This window comes from Thunnus albacares, chromosome 4, assembly GCF_914725855.1.
Source record: "Thunnus albacares chromosome 4, fThuAlb1.1, whole genome shotgun sequence".
NCBI lineage: Eukaryota > Metazoa > Chordata > Actinopteri > Scombriformes > Scombridae > Thunnus > Thunnus albacares.
This window is the reverse complement of record NC_058109.1, coordinates 31,805,171-31,827,552: the sequence shown is the minus strand read 5'-3', so window position 1 is coordinate 31,827,552 and position 22,382 is coordinate 31,805,171. Positions and strand designations below refer to the sequence as shown.

The 22,382-nt window shown below is 39.6% G+C and overlaps 1 protein-coding gene across 1 annotated transcript; it reads left to right on the top strand.

The window, feature by feature from the left end:
* Positions 1-22,304, top strand: LOC122980692 (carbohydrate sulfotransferase 11-like). The gene is made up of 3 exons (XM_044348957.1): positions 1-764; positions 13,453-13,532; positions 20,775-22,304. Exons 1-3 carry the CDS (start codon positions 671-673, stop codon positions 21,618-21,620), a joined length of 1,020 nt encoding a protein of 339 aa, XP_044204892.1. The 5' UTR covers positions 1-670; the 3' UTR covers positions 21,621-22,304.
* The last annotated feature ends 78 nt before the right edge of the window (positions 22,305-22,382 follow it).

Below are 22,382 nucleotides of genomic sequence, written 5' to 3'. Positions count from 1 at the left end.
ACTGAGGCCCAATAAAACTATTATAAAACAATGAGAGCTGCACAGACAACAAAACCATTTGAAACCATTTTTGGTTGCCCAAAGTACAAACTGATCTTTCTGTTCTGAACATTGGAAATAAAAATAGTTATCCTGATGAAAAGAGTACTATCCTGAAGCTCTTATGAGAGTGGCACTTTGAAATGTCTAACCGGAACTCTCCTAGTCACAGCTGGACGGCGGCTTGCTGAGGCGCTGCGGACGTTTGGAGAGAGAGGGGTTAAACGTTTGGAAAGACGCCGTGCGGGCATATAAACCCCCTCTTCCTCAAACACACCGGCCTCTGCTCGGACTGCGCCGACAGTAATGCCGCCTGTTCCACTTTCTCTGAACCTACACACAGTAACGTTACGGTAACGTTAAGACACGGCGGACCACCGGGGTCTGCCGCTCGTCTCTCGTTTGTCGTTTCTGCCCTTTCCATCTTCACCGCCGCGCCTTCCAGACTGGACATGTGAGGATGTACCACAGGAAGATAAGGAGCAGCAGAGGTCAACGAGCCGGATCGATGCTCCTATCCGTGATAAAGTAGCTTAGACACCGCGGCGCCGTCAGAAGTAGAAGCGGCCTCTGGTCGCATGAACGCCGGCAGGACTCGGCTCGGCTGCTCGGTCCTTTCCACAGACTCAGGATGAGGAAACCCAAAGTCATTCGGATGGTTTTTGCCTTGAGTCTGGGATGCTTCATCATGGTCATCTTCTACTTCAACAGCAACCTGAGGCCAGGTGAGCAGAAATTTCAAAAAAAAAAAAAAAAAAAGAAAGAAAGAAAGAAAAAATATGAAAAATTCAATTAATATTTTAAGATGATCAGTACATTATTTATTTTTATTATCTGTTTCACAATATAATGTTCCAGCAAAAACGGTTATCTTGAACTTTATTAAATCCTATTGATATCTATAGAAGTACAACAGCTGTTATATAAACTGACTATTAAGACACACAAGGATGTGAAAACTGAAGTCCCATAAAACATAATGTAGTTTTTCTAGTATAATAGTGGACATATGTTCATACACACATGCATTCATTTAAAGCATATTTTGGAAAGTATATGTGTATTTTATGTATTGTGCATAAATCAAAATGAAAGCATATCTAATGTATAGGTTGTCCGTATATGGCCTGTTGGTTTGATGTTGATAGTATACACTTCAGCAGGCCAGCTGGTCCCATTCTGTTTATATAAGCTTTGCTCATGTTATGTCCATGCGTCTTTTAATAATCAAACACATTCATCACCTGCGGCAGTTTTAAGTGCATGGATGTAGAAAGTTGTTTTGATCTGAATTCACAGCATATTAAAAAGATTTCTGTGTGTTATTGATTCTTTTCATACTGAGCCAACAGTAAGTCCTCCCTCCCAACCGTCATGTCTGTCTCTCTACACTCCCACCCTGTGTCTGTATATAACCCTGTCAACCACAGGTCTGTGTTGAGGAACAATTTAATTACCAAACTGGTTAGTGGAGTGTTTCCTCTGCTACGTGGAGGAAGGCTGGGAGAGGCTGCAGCTGGCTGGTAGCGGGGTTTGGCCCTCGCTGAGATCTGTTTCCACCTCTTCCAGGTCCCCTCTCTGCCACATACAATGGCCTCATTCAGACACGTCCAGCTATATCATGAGCCAAAAAAGCTTATATAGCCCATACTGTAAGAGCATCTGGGTTTTTAAGAGAGAGTTAGTTAGTTCTGTATGTTTGTGATGTGTGACATGTGGCAAAGACTGTCTCTATGAAAGACGTGCCTCATGTGGAGACCAGGAGGAATCCATATTATCAGACTCCTGAAAAATATTTGGTTGCAATGTGCTGTTACACTGCTAAAGTAAATGTTCGGGGCTATTTGAATCTCTTGCATTCAAAGTTAAAGAAAACACCTTGTATCCTATAGATTATTGTACACTGCTCACCAGTTTATGTTTGATGCATTCCAGGAGTGTCTTTGATGTTTCATTTACAGTAGCTTGTTTGATGCCTTTTTCCCTGAATTGTTGTCCTCTGTTTGAAATAGTCCTTTCATACATCTCTTTCTCTGTGATTCTGAGGGAGAAACTAAGTAAAAGTTGATGTTTTTAGACCTCAGTTTAATTGGTCTGCTGTTGTCAACATTTGTCCATTTATCATGTTAAATAAAGATATTTTGACTTATCATAGCAGGTGTAATAAATGACATTAACGATGGCTGCATTCCTTTCGAAGTGTCAGTTTCACTAAGATGGACACTTTAACAGAAACATTGTTAATGTCATTAATTGCACCTGTGCTTTTCCTGCTATGACAAGTCAAAATGTCTGCCGTGACAGAGGGCTATTATGTAGCTACCAAAATGAACCCACTCTGAGTGTTGGTCAAACCAGGAAGGGACACGGCAACATTCATTCATGTGTCCTCATGAACTAGTCGGTGCTGGAAGTCTGGTGACTGAGTGACAACTTGCTGGTTCTGAAGTGGCTACTTGCAGCTTGCTAACCTCCAGTTAGCCAACTACCAATTAGTAAGCTGCAGTAGCTAGCTTGTTCGCTAAGTGGACAATAAGCTAGCAGTTAACACAGTTAACTGAAGTTAACATATTTGTACCATCCACTTGTTTGTTATGACTGACTGCAGACCGTGCTGCATGTCTTTCATGGAGCTGATTGGTTTAATGAAATTAGCTGGAGAAACACAGCTATTATTGTAGCTTTCTCCATTTGGGAATTTCTGGTTCTCAGTTTCCTCAAAGGTCAGCTTTGAAGATGGCAAGTCCACTCATGCGATTCCTTCAAACCCTAATTTATACAGGTCCAAAATGTCAGTGTTTTATATGCGAGATCCAGTGCCTCCCAGCTGTAAGGTTTGTGATTTACCTGTTTTTTTTTACTCACATCTGTATAGATAAGTGGCATTTTTAACACCTGGTAGTTACCTTATGTGTACCTGGAGGATTAAAAAGTATAGGGTTGCCCTGGTAGCCTATTGGTTAAGACACATACCGCATAACTGCAGTGTCTGTGGTTTGATTCTGGCCACAGACCTTTACTACATTACCTTGCTCGCCCCTGGTTTCCTGCCTCTCTAAACTCTGAACAACTGTCAAAGACTAAAATGTAGGGAAAATTATTGTAAATAGTATATCCACCAGTGGTAAGATTGGTGCCAAATCATCCCAGGCCAACACCAGAATATCTCTCATGAGAATGTTCAGTCTTGCACAATGTAAACATGGCTTAACATGTCACCCTGGGAGGTTGTTATTAATGTTAAAATCAGCAGCAGTGGCAACAAGTCAGAGTCTGCCGCTGGCCCTATTTCACATGGTGATATATTGCCCATATTCTGCTCATGGGTTAAATTAGATTGTTGTAATGTTTATTTCTGAGGCTTTATACACACAGCACTAAGAAATGTAACAGTTTAAAATGAATATAAGCACTCTAAAAAAGCATGTGAAGGTCTAAGAGGTTGCCTTTGGTATTTTGGTGTCAAGTAGCTTTAACATACCTGGAATGTATCTCATGTTTCAGCCATTAAACTTGCCTGTCAGGTTTAAATTAATTTAAATTGGTTTCAGATATGCAGCCAGTCTGTCTTATTTGCATTTAGAACACTTTCATCTTCCCTCTTTTGCTCCATCTGGGGTAAAGGTCATATTGTTTTTACAAAGACTATATAAAGCTACAAGAGAGCAACCACATAAGAAAGGAATGCTCTCCCAAGTGAGGGTTACAATGTGAAATTGTCTTGTTTTTGATTTGTACGCTTTTTGACACAGGTTTCACAGCGCTAAATTTAGGATAATTACATAGATGCAGTGGCTTCACAGCAAATGTTGTGTATGCTGCACAGTCATAGACCAAGTGGACAGAAATAGCAGTTGTGATGTCGGCAAACCTGAGTTTTAAAAATCTCGAAGGAGGTCAGTTTGAGCTGGATATCAGCAGAATTGTCTCAGCTCTGGCAGATTTATCACTTTTTTTGAGAACAACATGTTTTTTTTGACTCTGTCCTGGAAGAAATGACTTGTCATGATAGGCTTTTATTGCAGTGTGTGGTGTCTTTACTACATGGGTAGCTGTGGTTACTCCAAAGAGATAAACACAGACACCAGAACAAAAGAAGAACATTTATAGACGTAACATTGATTAATTACTTTTATGTGATTAATATGATCAGTCTTTTAATTTACATAGGAGTCAACATTTTAATTTGCTGTTAATAGCTTTTTATTTTATCCTCAGTTGTGTCACACCTCGTAAAGTCAGTTTAGATATGAGCACTACAAACTTATCATTCATTACAATTTGAGATATCACTGCCAACGATGGTTTACAGTCCATGTGATGAATTAATGATATGGACGCGATAAAGAGCTGCACGTGTAATGACAGCTGTTCTACTGTTGGAGAACCTCACCGGTGCAACACAATCAGTGAAGCGATACTTCTTTCCTGTTGGTTTCATTGACAGGTGTACAGACTGGTGGAGCAGGTTGCAAACTGATATGAAAACGGTTGGTTCAGGATATTTCTTCATCCATTTTTAGCTAATTGTGAGAGTGGAAATGAGGCTTGTGCACGTGCGCAGAAAGAATACATATGCATATATCTGGCTTTGTTCATATGCACAGTTTTAATCATGAATCTACACAGAGTTTTATGCATCTGGTCCCTGGACTGAAGATGAAGAAGGCTTTGCGGTGCAGAATGGTCTGGAATGTGGTATGTTATATTTTATAGCACTGTCAGGATATTGTCCCGCACATCCCGGTGGACATAAAACTCACTGATTTATATGTCGCCGGTAACATTTACAGATACAGATGTGAGTTGATGGCTATCAGGTACCTACTTCTAGCTATTTAATTACAAGCAGAACCTCAGACTGTGGTTTGGGCCTTGGGGCAGTTGTCATTATCCCTGTACTCCACCTCATACCTTCCTTGTCTGGGCTTGACTTAAGGCCATGAGTCATAAAAATTAACTGTTCAGCACTCCAGCTTCATAGGAACACCTGCAGTGCACTAAACAAATTAGCTCCAGGGTTTCTTTGGACATGGCATTGGAAGTCTTGAGGTTGGAAAGAGTCAGCACATTAGTAGTGCCTGTCCCTAAAACTGTCATAAAGGCTTATGGATGTGACAATTATCCAAAATCCAGAACAAATCATCCACAAAGGAACAGTCCGTGACCCAATATTGATATCCTGATATATGATATCGTGAAGTTGCCAGCTGAAATCAGTTGTGCCTCCAAACTGCTGTCAGATCCTTGGCAATCCAAGGCTCTCTGACGACAGCTCAGGGTGACCCTGCTGTTCCAACTCGTTCTCCTTCAGCCAGCTGTATATTCAGAGCTGCAGGAGCTGATTGCCCAGCAAGCATTTATTTCATTAAGGCCATCTGCTTTAGAGCAGAAATCCCAGAGTGATTAGATTGGGAAGTTTGTTCTTTTTCTGATGATATTGCTCAATAAGACCTCCACTCTATAGAATCCTTTTGTTTTTACTGGAGCCTGTTTGCATGCTAGTGGCAAACAGGCTGGTAGTGACTCCAGAGATGGTGATGGCAAGGTCAACGCTTCTGGCTGAAATATCTTGACAACCATTGAATGCACTGAAATTATATTTTCTACAGACATGCATGGTGCCCAGAGGATGAAGCCTACTGACTTAAATGTTCTCCTGATTTTTCTTCTAGCACCATCGTGAGTTTGGGACTTTTAGTTTTGTGTGAAATGTCTTGACAACTATTGCATGGATCGGTACAAAAGTTAGTACAGATATTCATGGATTCTATGTTATGACTCCTGATGACTTATGTGATCACCTGACTTCTCCTGTAACGTCACCATGAAGTTTATGTTTTTAACGTTTCAGAGTGAAAAGTCTCAACAATTATTGGATGGATTGCCATGAAATTTGGAACGGACATTTATGTTCCCTTCAGGATGAATTCAATTTTGGTGATCCCCTTACTTTTCATCTACCGCCATTGTCAAGTCAAAATTTCAATTTGTCCAGTACTTTGGTTTATGACCAAATACTTTCCCTATTGCTTTTGCTTTTCCCTGTTTGTCTCTATATTTCCACATTTATTTTCTTATCCTTTAACAGATTTATTTTTTTTTATGGCACTCCTGTGACTCCGTAGCTGTTCAGTGAACAAACATGGAAAGTTACAAAAATGGAACAGTATTCCCTGACTGAAACACATGACACACACGTGACAGTGTAAAATATGAAGGACTTGCAGCAGAGTGTGGCAGGCAATCAACTCTAGTTAATGATTTAAACATTGGAGAGGATCCAGAAGAGCAGAACATCTGGAAACCTAATGCCGAATACATCAGTGCACAGCATTTTATTTCCTGATATATATTTTTTTCATCATCACCCTGTTAGTTTGCAAACGAATATTTGCACTTCCAACTTTTAAATGCAGTAGTGCTGGAACATGCAACTGGATACTAAAATTAACCTTTCAGTGAGCCAGCTGTTTCACCCCACAAATGTACATCAGACCCTTGTTGCCCTGCGTCTCTTAACAGGATCAGAATGATTCATATCTCACATCTGCATACATTCTTCTAAGACTCAATAAACTACACCAGCCACATGCCTCTGCATTTGCACTAACACCCTTTAAACACACACATTTGTGGCCTAAAAGGATCAGACTTTCCCTTGTACAGTGTGTCTCTCAGTAAAGCTGATCTTTGGCAGGAGAGGCCAAGGAGGGGGTGAGGGGGGCCCCAGTTTTCCCAGTGGGACCTAAACACAGAGCTCCGTTTATGGCCTAGACAGGAGGAGCACACATTGGCCTTTCTATATTTTGCATTGCCTAAGCCCTGGGTTCTGTATGAGCGGGGAGGAATGCAGGAGAGAAGGCCCTGCAGTTTTGGGTCTAGACAGGGTTAAACCAACAGGACTTCTGCTTCCCTTTAAATGGTCTTCAGGTGGAGTCAGTGAATCTCTTCAGTCGGTGGAAGAATTTCAACTAACAGCTGAGACAGTGTTTGGAAATGCATAGGATCCCACTCTCTGCATGCTGATATCCAGCTGTTCAGCTTCAACAATTCAAAAACTTTTGCATCTGTTTTTAAATACAGATAAAAAAAAAAAAAGGTTGATTCTAAATGTCCTTGCCCACTGATGTGATGCTGCATTAGCAGGGGAGTGATGACACACAATGCACTCTTTCAGCCCATCTCAGCTTGTTGCTGAAACACTCACAGTCTGCCAGGTATTTGCCAGTTCCTAAATTATTTCAGACGTTACCTTCTGCTGACTGAAAAAAGAAAGATGTCTTAGGGAGTGGTCATGTAGTAAATGTGTTCCTGAGTCATTGGTAGTTTTCATAAGGAAGTGTAATGTGTTTGGAGAACAGGTCAGATAAATCAGTGTACTGTAGATGAATGCTCCCCTCTCCTCAGTAGCTCACAGCAGAGGACAAAACTTTTATTCGGAAGCAGCAGCTCTGATTCTGTTCATTCCAGCAATAAGACATCATTTTGCATCTTGGCAGACGTGAATCCACTAAGAGAGAGGACGATGATGCATCTGTTGCAAGAATTTGCCTTAACTCCAGTGCAACTCAGACACTGTTATGTCACACTGAATGACAATTATTCACAGTGGTGATCCTGCATCGTTTGGTCCAGTTGAATTAGTCTCTGGTTGGTTTCCCCCTTGGTGAAATTTTTTTGGGCAGATATGAACACAGCAATCATACACAACCGCACCAAGACCCTTTGAGGAAGTGGTCTCAGTCTGGTCACAAACAGATTCTGGAGAGATTTGTTTGTGGCGGGAACATGATCCAACCCCAATCTGACCCACCTACATGTTGTACTCTGCAAGTTTGAGCTGAACAACTCTTGTAGCCAGCCAGGTGCACTTTGCATCCCAGAATGTGGAAATGAAATCAACAGTTGCTAGCAGCTAGCGATCAAGGTCTGAGACTAGCAACTGCCTTCTTGATATTTGGGGAGATTGGACCTTCTTCAGCAACTTCCTCCTGTGTTTACAACCTCACTCCCATGTGCTTCTGTATGAAAAGAAGCCAAACCAAGCCAAAAACAAAATCATTTTAACAACTCATTCACTGATTCAGACCAGAGAAAACAAACTATTAGTTTGAAAATTAGTCACTTCATGCATCTTGGGCATATTTGATCTCAAAAAGCCAAATGAAAATGCATCCAAGAGGCATTTGAGAATGATCGAAATCACATTGTAGCCAGATGTTGAAAAAGTGAATGTAATCGTTACTCCTCCCAAGTGTAACTACGTCAGTAAGGAGTTTGAGGAGAGGGAGAGAGAGAGAGAATTTATCTGCATGGGTAAGGGAGTGGTGTAAACAGGAACAGTTTAAGAGAATAACTCCTCATTTGACTTCAGGAAACGCCAAAATTTGAGGATTGAGAGTCGACTAGTCTGTGTTGTCAGAAAGCCTGTAATAAAAGCAATGAGCAAACATGGACATTCCAAAAAGGATAATGTGGTTTATGTTGTTTCTTACATAAAGCAGATTTCAGTCCAGCAAACTCAGTTGTTGGAATTTCCTTGAAGGTGCCACCGAGTCGTTCACTAAATGGATGGATTACCTGTCTCGAACCAGTTAGAAGTGTGTGTGTATTACAGTATGTCTGGAAGGGGGCATCAATCTGAAAATGTGTGGCACTCTGTGGAAAGCAGTTAGCAGTGATTTTGAGTTGCCCACAGTGTGAGCTGTAGCTGGTGGGTAATTTTATACAAACCAGAGTTATGGTCCTTTTAACACTGATAATTCAGTATAAAATTTCACTTTTGAGATCTGCTTTGTATCCGTCATGCATTCAATTCTTCCTCACAGTTTGCTCTTTGCTACACACTGAGCTCTGTACATGTGTCGCTGGCTGGCTCCACCATGAGTGTGTCACTGGGTTTACAGCTCATAAGCTGCTTGGCACCCATGACCGGTCCGATCACACCATAGTGTGGAAAGAGGTGCAAACACACACACACACACACACACACACAAACAAACAAACAAACAAACACAGACAGACAGACATGGTTACTCACCTGAGGCCTGCACTAAGACGCAGGATTTGGGGTTAGCGAGGTAACTTCAGGTCTAACTTTGGGTTTTCAGGGTTACAACGGTGGTTCACTTCTTACTGGGCTACATCGCCATGGCAACTCATGCTGAACAGCTAACCTGCTCCAGAGCAGGTTAACTTCAGAGGATTGGATCACAACCTGTCAGCACTGCAACCACTGACCAATGAGATCACTGGAAAAAAACACATGGACAAAAGTCCTGAGTTTACAATAAAGTGATGAGTAAAAAAGAGCGATGTATATTTTTATAGGTCAGTAGAAAGATTTTATTGTTCCGGACTTTTTATTTCCACTCTGGTTTTAAAACAGAGCTTCTAACAAACAAAGAGATTGTTAACAACATTAAAAGCATAATGATGATTTTAGCTGCATTTTAACTGTGCAAAGTTGATTTTATGTGGATGATTTTACTCTCTGATTCCATCACCGCAGCTCAGAATAACATCAGACAACTGTTTGATGATAAGTGGAAATAAAAATAAAAGATTGTCTTTTATTAGAAAAAGAAATCCACACTCGGCTCAAATGATTATAAATGCAACATTTCTGTCAGATAGACCTCATCAGTGGTTAACTACTTTTCCACTCTTGCTTTGGTAGCAGAAACAGTCTGACATTACATTTAAGTTGATTTCTGTGACATATTCAGAACGGTTTCTTCATCATCCATCTGAATAGCAAAAAATACTCAATCTATTGTTAAGTCATATATAATAATACCTGGATGTATTTTAAATCTTATCCTACTTTTAATATGTAAGTATATTGTTTCTAGTGTTTCTACATCTTCTATTGTATGATTACAGGCTCGTTTACATTTCACTTCATTGAATATGACTTTTTGTCGTCCCTAAAACAGGTTTTCTGCAAGTATCACCGTTTCATCTCATATCATATTCAGTACTTCATTTATGATTCTGATGACGTCGCTCGTGATTAACAACCCCACCACTTTCACATGAACAAGCTTGTAGCTGGAAAACCCAGAGTGGACTGAACTGGTTGATAACCAGCTTCGTATTACTGGTTATCTGGACAGCTGATGTTAGTCACACTGAAACCAGATAATGAAAAGATATCCTGGGTATGTTGAACTTGCGTCATAGTAAAAACCTCTGAGTCTCCCTGAGAATTTACTGCCTGTCCGTTGGTCTGCTGTAGCCACTGTAATCATGTAATCGGTCTCACGAATGAATGCTAATTAGCATCAGTTAAACTGTACATGTAAATGTAGTTGCATACAGATGACAAATATTGTCCAAGCAATTCTGAAGCTTAACAAACATAAAATATAGAGAAAATATGGATCATGAAATAAAGCAGTTTGAAAGTATTATAAATTTACTTAAATGAATGGCTCCTCTGCATTAGTTTGACTGATGACACTGCTGATAGACAGTCTGAAGATCTATGAACTGAGCAGTTGAAACAAATGTCTTTAACTCAGCACATTGTCTTTGTCACCTGTCTTTGGCGGTTACTGGACTTAATCCTGTCAGACAGAAGGATTTATGAAGAGTTCAGAGATGGAAGTATCTGCTGGGTTTCAGTCCCACTTTTTGATTGAAGATGAAATTAAGTATTTTCATGCAGACTTGGCTACTTATATTAGGATTACCAGATTTGTGCAATGTCCAGCGCGCAGATCAACAGAAATCCCTCTCCTATTATAATAAGTGATCACAAAATTCAATAAAACTTCAAGAAGTTTATTTATGTCCACATCCATTTGTCTTTGAGCCTGTGTTTTTTTTTTTTTTTTTTTTTTACAGTTCTCATCAACAGCTGCTACATCTCCCTTTAAATCCCAGTTAAACATTAACATGTAGGATTAATCACCAAACGCTGGAAATGACAGGGTTCTGTTTGCAGATGTTTATTCCAGTGAAAACCATTTTCACAGTTGGCGAGAAAACTGTTATCATCTCGTTGTTTATTCGTTGGCAATACATGTTGATCTCATCTTCAGTAAAGTCTCTGTTGTCCTGTGCGGTTGAAACGTTGCCTTCTTCTGTGATAAAAGCCACATGTTGACGTATGAAGCCAGCTGAGTGTGCCAGTATAACATGATGATTGGTACTTGGTGTACTGCCTCTCTTCCATGTGTATTAAACACACGGAGCAGAACAAGCAAAGTTTCAACAGTGTGAGGTATTTAATGAAGGGACATCAATCAACCTGGAGGCTTTGTTTTTTTGCCCGTTGACCATGGAAGAAGGCAATTTAGTTAAATTAGCGTTTTATTTTTACTGGGTCATTGCTCAGCACTTCACGTTTCAATGAGGACATCTTGTAAAATTCTTCTTTTTTTTTTAAATTTTTAAATCCAGGCAAATATGGAACCTGTAGACAAGATTTGTGGGAATAATTAACACGTTGGCTGTGTCATCAGTCTCATTACAATAAGCAAACAACTGTAAAAAGTTGGTTTAAAAAAAAAAAATCTTGACTAATGATTCAAGCTAACCTGTACGCGAAGACACCTGAATGATAAAAACTGAAAAAATGACATATGCAGTAGTGTTTAGGTTTGAGGTGTTATCTAAATGTATAAAGCAGCTGTATCCACAAAGCTACAACACATGTAACACATGGTACACATCCCACTGCTGCTCCTCTCTTTACAACGCAGCTTCCTGTGTATTGATTTGACATCGCACACCTGTGGCTGGCAGCCACACAATGTGACGTGTCCAAGGATGAGGAATCCTTCTAAAAATCAAATAAACTGAGCTCCTGTGGAGATGTTCACAGCGCCTTGGCAATTTTTGAAAGACTCCCATTGTTCCAAAGTGTGTCAGTGAGTCAGAGCCTAGTTAATGGACTGTTAATGTGAGTCCGGTGCTCAACTCTGGCTGGCTACGCTGACTTCAAATGTAACTACAGAATGTCGAAGAGGAAAATCTGAGAAGCAACAAATAAAACCCTTCCTGTCTCACAAAGATGTGATTTTTTTTTTTTTTTTTTTTTTTTTTTTTTTTTTTTTTTTTTTAGGAAAAGTTCATTTTGCTTTTTTTACTCAGAGTTGCATCAGAGGATTGGTACAGCTCTCATATCTGTCTGTTTAAATATGAAGCCACAGCCTGGAGACGGTTGGATTAGCTTAGCATAAAGACTCCTGGAAGTCACTGCACCCAGCCAAGCAATACTCTTGTCATACAAATCTAGAAATTGTCACATTTTTACACATCAGATTTTGAATGGATTAAACAAACAAGATATAACCTGTTGATTAGTGAGCTTTAGAGGTGCTGTTAGGTGGATTTAGTTACCTTTGTCTCCCAGCTGTAGCTCCATATATAATGGACAGACAAGTGTAGTTCCGAAAAAAATCAAACTATTCCTTTAATATAAAATAATGCACAAGAAATTTCTTTTCAAACAAGATTTTTACCATTAAGATTTTTTTCCAGTGGTCAGTCACAGTCTACAACACCATTCAGAGAGGTCATCGTCACATTTAGTTTCATTTACATTTAAGGTGAACCAGATTTCAGTAGCTTTAAGTTGCAGTAAAGTTGCTACTGCATTCCATTACAAAGCTGCAGTGCCACATCTCCTCTACAAGGGGCCACAGATTCACTAAATGATTGTGGCTTCAGGTAGTGAAACTGTGTACTGTGACTCTGACCCTGTGAAGCTGTGTAATGTGATGCCGGGGTGAAAGCTCATCCTTGTAAAACAATAGCTCAAGCTTGTACTCAGCAAGGCTTCTCAATATAACCAGACCTCGTCTGGGACTGTTTCTGCCTCCCTTCAGCCCACACAGTCTGACAAAAGTCACTTTTTAAATATAGAAAATTGTATGTTTTGGACTGCCAGAGCCTTTTTATGTACCATTACAAGAGCAGCGGAGCAGATTAAGCTGCAGCAATAACAAACCAATAAAATTCACATTTGTGTTCCCATGCAGAATTATTTTTGTCTCACAGCATTTCTCCACTTTGCTTTCTATATTTCTCTTGTTTAACATCTCTTTTCTAGTGTTAAAGTATGTTGTATATTTTTACAACCTGTAGACTTGAAAAGTAGGTGGGTGTAAAAAGTTTGTACTTTCATTTTTCTACAGAAGAACAGGTCAGCTTGGATTCATGTCAGTTTGATTTCACTGCATTCAGTGGAAAAAAAAGTGACAAAACATCTGTAGAAACTTGTCAAAGCACAGAGGTACTATGCTTTGCTTGATATTTTTTTGTGGACTGCTTTGTTAACTTGAATATAAGTGCCATAGTTACAGTTGCTTTAACTCAACATAGTTTTTCCTTTTTTCAGTGCCCCATAAAAAAGCTCTTCCAGTCATATTTCATGACACATGTGTTTTGTTTCCTCAGCCTCGGAGCCAGTTGGTGAAAGAAGCAGCGGGCAGAAGTCAAGGAGGAGTCCTCTACAGACGCTTTATGATGGTGACCAGGTCAGCCCCCCCTTGACCAGGCTGCAGTATTGCTTCTTATGAAGACCAAGTCTGAAGCCTTTCTCCACACACTGATTAAGTCTTTATTCAGGCTCATTCATTTATTTTGTTTTTGCAAAACATGCACCTATTTTAGACTGCAGTCATCGTCATTTATGATTTCATGTCTGGCAAAGGCAATGATGGATGGACAGTTTCTGATCCTGTGTGTTGCTACCAGTGAAGCTTGAAGGACAGTGTGAGGAGAAGCCAGAACAATACCTGGCAGACAACATTAACCACAATAAGCTTGGCCCAGTGTTTAGCGATAAGTAGAGGTTTGATTCTCTGATTTTATGATTTTCCAGCATTGTATAATCTAGGCAGATAGCCCAAGTACAATTTAGATCTCCAGCGGAAATTTTCTAGAAGTGACCATAATTCAAAAGTTTTATTCTATTTCAGAATGGCACGAGACTGGACTATTATATGATGAGGTTTTTCAATGGGGAGAATTCCTCTGTCAGTAGTGATATAGGAGAAGACACAACAAATGATGAACGACAGTAAAAGGCTAAAATAATACTGGAACAGTGTGGGTAAAATGTGTAAGATTATGTGCAAATATATCATGCTACTGCTAAAGAAAGCTGCAGAAATATGAAATAAGTTGGATTTAGAGTTTAGAGAGGATATGTAATACACTGTCAGTGTATTCCAGTCACTGGTGTTTACAACAGCATGATATTTAGCTTTAATTGGCAGTATTGACAAAAAAATGCAGGTTGTACTCAGCATCACCTGAAAAGAGAGAAATTGTAATCATACATAGATCATATTCATCTGGACTGTTACGGCTTGCTTAATATGTTATCTGTGTGACACAAACAAAAGTGATTCCTGATGTGGTTTCGGCCTTCCAGCTGAGCTCACTTGGCTCGATAATGTTACCATTTGTACATCTCACAAATTGAAACACATGTTTTTTTCTTGTTTTTGTGATAAAGGGGTGATCTTAGACAATTACTTCATAATAACAAATAGAGGCTTCAGATCCTGTCTTTCAGATCTGTTATCTGTTATAAACCTCAGTTTCTGGCGTTTCCTGTGGTGGCAGAAATTGTGAATTGTTTCAAAATTACTTCAGAGTTAATGAAGTTTACAACCTTTTTCCATGAGGTTCACATTATTTGGTTTGTCCCGCGTTGCATTCATGGTCAACTGCGTCATTGTTTTTTCCAACTTACCTGTTGGACACTGTCTGCAACATGTGACTTGTTACTCTGAGCTGTTTGAACGTTTAGTAATTACATACATCATTAAAGTCTATAACTTCATGGCTGGAGGAAAACTGGAACAAATGGAAACAGTTTCTTCATTGTCAGCTGGTGACCAATTACACAGCTATTAACCATCATTGGTTAGTGGACGTCTAGTCCCAGTGTAGATTACTGTTATTATCCAAATGCTGTGTCTGAGGGGTTTCACGCTGGGAATATTTTCACTTCACAGTGTGAGTGTTCTGGGTTTAAATCTCAGCTCTGGTCTTTTCTGTGATGAGTTTGCATGTTCCTTCTGTGCTCCTGTTATGTTCCCCTGCAGTACAAATGCAGCTCAAGACAAAAGTAGCGAGTGTGAGCACATCCAGTGTAGCTGTTGCTGTTCAAGGCTGAAGTGTCCCTCTGGACCAGATAAATACATAACTACTATCATTATTACTCGTGTTAGTGCTGCTGCTGTTAATCTGGTGATTTTTATTGTAAGAAAGTTCCTCCTCTAGGTGAAAAGTGAAGCATAATGATTACATGTCCAGCAAACAGATCTGACACTTTGACTGCAAATATATTTATGATAAAGTTCCAAGTAGGGCTGAGACTGACCATTATTTTCATTATCAATTGATCTGTCAGTTATTTATTCGGTTAATTGATTAGTTGTTTGGTGTATAAAATGTCAGAAATGATCAAACATGTCAATCACTGTTTCCCAAAGGCCAAGATGACGTCTTCAAATGTCTTGTTTCGTCCCCACCAACAGTCCACAACCTAAAGATATTCAGTTTACTGTCATAGAGAACTAAAGGAACCAGAAAATATCCACATTTGAGAATCAGATCTTTTTTTTTCTTAAAAATGACTTCAAACAACTAATTGATAATAAAAATAGTTGGCAGTTAATTTAATAGGTAACAACTAATCGATTAATCGACTAATCTTTGCAGCTTTAGTTGTAAGTAAGCATGTGTTAAGGAAGTACAAAAGGGATTTGGGGTTAAATATAACCTACGTTGTAGCCTGTTTCCTAGATTATGTGGATATTTAATGTAAAAAATGTAAGTGAAGGTGCTACATAACACACATATGATCAGTTTTCTATCCAAGTACACAAAAGTGTCTTTGCATGTATTTTCGTGTCTGTGTGTGTTTATTTCAGAGCCAACAACTGGATGAGCACAATGGACAGTGCAATCGACTGTTCCATCCCTTAGTTACTGTTGCTACGCCTGTCAGACTTTCCATTCTTGCGCCACACATATGCGGTTTACAATGATAACAGAGGCAGATTTATCACTTGGAATTCTTTGTCATTTTTGAGACAACAGGTTGCAGACATCTTTTCAAACACACTGTATAATCCATTATTCACACTTTTTTGCTTTTGTGTTTTTAGTTTTGAAAAGATTTAAAAAAAAAAAAAAAAAAAGACGCCACACTCCAAAAGGCTTTAAATGCAGAGTATTTCTCTTACTACAGCCCCGTGGAGAAACATGTAGAGAAATCCAAATCCTCACTAAATCCCCGGGTTTAGTGAATTGGTGTGATGGGGATTTTTCTTAATTGAGCCGCTGGCCCTCAAAATGTCGCTGTGTTGGATATGTTCCACTCCGCCAAGTGAACCTGAGTAGGAACAAGCAGGTATGAGAGATAAATAATAAATGAAATGTCTGCCGTCTGTATCTTAAATCAAAAATCCATCTCAGTTGCACCTCACAGAAATCTCTCCTTAGTAAGTCAGCGACTGATCGCACATCAACCCTGATCTTCTTCACGTCAACCACAGCTGCTTTGATGTTTTTCTCCAGCAGAAAAAAAGGGTCAGACATCTTTGTTGAATTACACTGCTGACATTTATTAAGGAGGATTCATGGATTTGTGCTGGCAGTGTCAGAACGCAGACACTCCACAGATCAGTGACTTTAGAGCTGCGTTTGATTGAGCAAGAGAGGAATTGTGATTACGGAGACGATTTTTATTTATCAGACAATCTCGACCCAAACTATTTAAAGAACTGTAAAACAATAGAGCTGCAGCGATTAGTTGATTAACCTATTAGTTGACAACTGTTTTGATAATAAATCATTTTAGCCATTATTTAAGAAAAAAAGCCAAAATTCTGTTTCCAGCTTCTCAAATGTGAATGTTTTCTGGTTTCTGTGAAAATAAAGTGAATATCTTTGGTTTGTGTCTGCTGGTTTAGACAAAACAAGACATGCTGAGGATGCTTTGGGAAACAGTGATTGACATTCTCCATTTTCTGACATTTTATAGACCAAACAACTATTCAATTAATCTTGAAAATAATCAACACATTAATCAATAATGAAAATAATCGTTAGTTGCAGTCCTGTATATATTATGAGTATGAATCTGATGAGACACCTCAATCCAAACTATTTCAATTACTGCAGGAAATTACACGTGTAAATGCTCCAAAGACATCTTAACACATCAACACATCTTGAGTTGGGTTTTTTTTTTGTGTGTTTTATGTATGTTTTAATCAATTCTTATTAAAAATCAAGCCAGAAATCCTCATTAGATCACTTTGTAGCATCTGATCGGCTTTTAGATGAAGAGTGTTACATGTTAACACTTTGTGTTTGAGTGTTGATGATGGACAGCTGTCCTCCATGGATTTAACATTACTCCTACCTGTCAGGAAATGTAATAACTGAACACTCAAGGACAAATCAGTGAATAGTGAGTAATAAGATGTGCACAACTGTCCAGCAGTCGTGCCTTTGCACTATATTCTTTCCACCCTGAATTTCTGACATTAGTAACAAATGCAATAGCGTGACTGTAAAGGGGATTTTCTCTGATAAACACCCCTGGGTGTGTTACTTTATCTCCTGATGAATCCATACATATTCATCTATGTGAAGGTTGGAGTTGTACTTGGAGACACAATGCTGTAAAAGCAATCCTGTAACAGCTGTTTCTAGTTAAATCTCCCTGTGAGGAGGAGAAGGGAGGTGGACATGCCAGAAAACAAACCAACTCCAGCAGACATCATTAACTTTTAATTGCTTGTGATATTTTCTTTGTTTCCTTCTACTTAAATGCTTCCCCCAACGGGAGGAAGCCACTAAGCCGAAAACTGGCAATGAACAGGATTAATGAGATCAATTTATTCATTTACATATGTAATTGCAGTGTAGGAACGCTTCTGTGTTCTGTTACTCGTGCATATTGTATTCTTCTGATGTGCAGCAGTTAATTAGGGGAAAAAGTGATGCAAATGGGAGATTTGCAGACTGACACTTGACAAAATCTGGAAACCATTGGTTTAATCTTTTGACCAGTGATCGGTAGTTTGGATTAGACTGATAAACAGTATTATGTTATAATGAAGAAACAGTCATAGTGTTTACTTCTTCAAGATCCCCAGTTATTGTTTCTGGAAGCCCAAAATATTTTTAGATAAAACAAATTAGCTAGTCTGTTAGTCTAGAGGAAACTATGGTCTGTAGCCCGAACATCTCGCCTACAGGAAGAAGATCATACACAGTCACAGATTTAGAAAAAACATACATTAAAAATTACATTAACATTATACATTAAAACAACTCTCAGTACTCCAACCAGATAATCTCACCTCAGCTGCTAAACTGGTATTAAAATTAAAGCTGCATTACTTGATTTTGGTCACTTGGGGGCAGCAGATCAAGCTGTAAACACAACAACAATTATCACCTTATAATGCTGATATATTGAATGCATACGCAAACAATTCCCTATTTACTCAACCAGCAGACATGGAGCAACATTAGCATTTATTTGGAGTCATGTTTCTGGCCACTTTACAGATGTTGCCAATACTGACTCTCCTTTTAGCTCTGTTTTGGTCTCCACCAACTCCTGAGGAAAATATCTGCCTCTGAGCTAAAAGAGGCTAAAATTCTTTGGCGGTGGGTGATAATTCTCTGTGCGGTCCATCACTATGAATGATCCTCTTCACATTACACATACTCATTTGACTCTTTGTTAATATAAAATATTGACTAGTGCAGCTTTAAAACTTTTCTGTAAGAACTGAGAAAGCATATACCTGACTTGAAAAGTACGTTGCCTCATGTGAACCACCTTTGTGCCCTAAAACACCATCTTAATTTATTAATCTAATTTCAAATCATAGTATAAAACAGTCTAGTTAAATCTGGTCTACGTAAAAATAAAAAATGCAGTTTTTTTGCAACATTTGTCGTGTGCATATTTACCCAACACACTGCAAAGACTTTGGTAATCTCTTTATGACATTTTTGTCTTGTGGTGCATCATGGTGGCTTATCTTAATGTCCTCACAGACAGTACTGAATCATGCATATGGTTCACATGAAGAGATTCAAGTCTGAGATGGAAAGAAAGTGTTGTATATGTACAGTACACAAAATTCTGCGGAGAGGAGGGTCTGTGTTTGGCTCTACAGTCTTTGGCCCGTCCTTGATGCTCCGGTGTCTGCCAGTAAACACAGAGCGCCACACATACTGTCAAACTGAGAGTCTTAGGGCTCCGACCGCTGCAGTGGTGAGCCAAGCTGAGTAAATGAAAGAAGTAAATAAGGCGTTTGTGCCACAAGGAGGCCAAGCTGAACTGGATGACCCGAAATTTTATTAAGGCAGTATGCAGACGGTAGGGGATGGAGCGTGATTAAGACCTCCAGAGGAGTAGTATTTGTAAATATACCTTCTCACTCTCAGAGGACTCAGTATTGGTTATACAGCGCTTGCAGGGCATCTGCTCCACTTGGCTAACTGTAATGTTACATATTCTGTTTAACTTTTCTCATTCTGGCCTCCTAGGTTGTATTTACTACAAATATAAATGTTGACATGTCATAAACGCTTTATAAGGTCTGTAGTCGTGCTCATATTTGTGTCCGGACTACAACCGCCAGTGTCTCACTGAGATCACCGCTGTAGTTGAAGTGTTGAACTGTCTTTGGTTGTGAATAAACTGAAGGGTCTTCATGTTAATGCTGAGTTCACTAAAAAGTGTCTCAGGTTCACTCACATCAATAGTTTTATTGTTGTGCGTTGTTATATTTTAATAGCATTTTCCTCATAGTCTCACACTATAAATAATCAACTGGAGAATAATTTAAGGATAATTCCAGTTCATTACATTTTAGGTTTTATTCTCGTGGGTTTGGCCATCATTTCTTTAAGCTGCTTAGATCTAGTAACACGGCCACATCACTACATTAAAGTCTGATGGGGCAAGAAACACAAGCAGTCAATCCCACAGGTTGTAAACAAGCCAACAGTTTGACCAGATTATTTATTTGGATACAAAAATGTCAAACTGTTGTCTAATCCAATATATTTAGTGGACAGTGGGCAGGACTTCAACTAGAGCTTCAACTAATGATTATTTTAATATAATCAGAAGATTATTATTTGGTCTATTAAACATCAGAAAATAGTGAAAAATGCTCATTGCAATTTCCCAGTGCAAAACTCCAACATATTCAATTACAATGAAATAAAACACAAAGTCTTCACATTTAAAATGCTGGCAATAACTATTAATCTATCAGCAAAATAGTTGCAGTTAATTTTTGTCTTAATTAACTAACTCCAATCAATCAAGTCAACACTTCCATTTGGAGGTAAAAGCCAAAGCCAACCCAAAAGGCCAATAATAGAAGAAGTAGGTCAGTCTGTAAACTGTGATGGATGTTGGGTAATAATTACACTGTACTTTGTCTCTTTGTCTCTAAGCTTGGTTTACCTGAGGATTTGTTTAGAACCTGTTTGTCTGACTGCTGGTGTTTTTTGTCACATTCCCAGATCACAGCAGTTAACTTGTAAAGTACAATATTATCTCAGCTGATATGAATAATAGCCAAAACTATGAAAGTAAGATCAATGTTGTATAAAGTTGAATGATCCTTTAAAAGTTAAGCGTTAGTGAGAGCTTCTGGTTTTATTACTTATGAATAGTTCCTTTGTTTTAATTCTTCTTTTGTTTTCTCCTGTAGGTTGAGTCAGCAGTGCAGGTGGTCCATCAGGGCCGGCGGGAGTTGTTAGAAGAAGCCTGCCGCTCCTACACCCGCAAACGCAGAGTCCTCATCCCCGAGGACCTGAAACACGTCATCGTGGACGACCAGCACGGCTTGCTGTACTGCTACGTGCCCAAAGTGGCCTGCACCAACTGGAAGCGAGTGCTCATGGTTCTGACGGGCGGCGCCGGGTCCCACCGAGACCCACTGGAGATACCGGCCAACGAGGCCCATGTCCCAGGAAACCTCCGCACCCTGTCAGAGTACTCCACCTCCCAGATCAACCAGCGCCTACGCTCCTACCTGAAGTTCATCTTTGTACGTGAGCCCTTCGAACGGCTTGTATCCGCGTACCGCAACAAGTTCACACGGAGCTACAACACGGCTTTCCATAAACGATACGGCACAAAGATCGTGCGGCGGCACAGGCCGGACCCGCAACCGGAAGCTCTGGAGAGAGGCAACGACGTCTCCTTTGAGGAGTTTGTGTATTACCTTGTAGACCCAGCCACCCAGCGAGAGGAGCCCTTCAACGAGCACTGGGAGCGGGTGCACTCGCTGTGCCACCCCTGCCTCATCCACTACGACGTGGTAGGGAAGTACGAGACGCTGGAGCAGGACTCCCGCTACGTGCTGCAGCTGGCCGGGGTGGAGGACCAGGTCAGCTTCCCCACCTCATCCAAGAGCACCAGAACCACAGGAGACATGGCAGCCCAGTTCTTCCACAACATCAGCCCCTTCTACCAGAAGAAGCTGTACAATCTCTACCGCATGGACTTCCTGCTCTTTAACTACTCAGTGCCAGCGTACCTCAAGTTTAGATGAGGCTGGAACGTCACTCATCCATGGACTCAACTTGAACTGGAGCCTGGACTCTGTAACAATACAGAGAGATGTTTCTCTTTCTGTAGGCCTTATTACAGACACCACAAATACTGTTTTTAAAAGAAAAAAAGGACCGAAAGATGTATTCTGATTAGAACTCTAAAATACATTCATTATTTTTACAGACACGACATCAGGCTGAAGAACTTCTGTGGAGAGGATCATCTCATCACAAGATGAATGTTGTTGCCCAAAGGAGGCAGATTATATTTTACTGTAAACAGTCAACCAGTCGGTCACTGTTTTGAATATGTGAAATCCCATTTAACTCCTGGTTTCATTTTATTTTTGTCTGTTTCAATTTAATTTGCACGACAAATTTAATCTCTACATCCGGAGGAAGCTACAGTAGCACAACGAAAGTATTAACATTGCATTTGGACAGTGAATGTCTCCAAATGTACAGTATGTGCCTTTGATCGCGGGCCTCATTTTGACCCCGGAGGACAACGACAACTTTTGTAACTGTGACTGTGTTTTATTTTTGTACTGTAGGAAGAGACTGTTATGTAACTATGATATTGTCTTTTATTTATTGTGTTATTTCTGACTCTGCAAAGTCAGACAAACCAAAATAGATATAGTTCCTCTCACAATTTCCGAATAAATGCATTTCAGCAAGAATTTGTTATTGGTTTTGAATATTGGAGTTTTTAATATCTAGTAGTTTTGAAGGCAACAATCCTGATTCTTTGCACGCTC

What these genes read in the sequence shown, in the direction of transcription:
- LOC122980692 (XM_044348957.1), top strand. Translation starts at nt 671, where the DNA reads ATGAGGAAACCCAAAGTCATTCGGATGGTTTTTGCCTTGAGTCTGGGA. An exon ending in CAACAGCAACCTGAGGCCAG is followed by an intron (nt 765 to 13,452) that starts GTGAGCAGAAAT and finishes TTGTTTCCTCAG; the next exon opens with CCTCGGAGCCAGTTGGTGAA. An exon ending in CGCTTTATGATGGTGACCAG is followed by an intron (nt 13,533 to 20,774) that starts GTCAGCCCCCCC and finishes TTTCTCCTGTAG; the next exon opens with GTTGAGTCAGCAGTGCAGGT.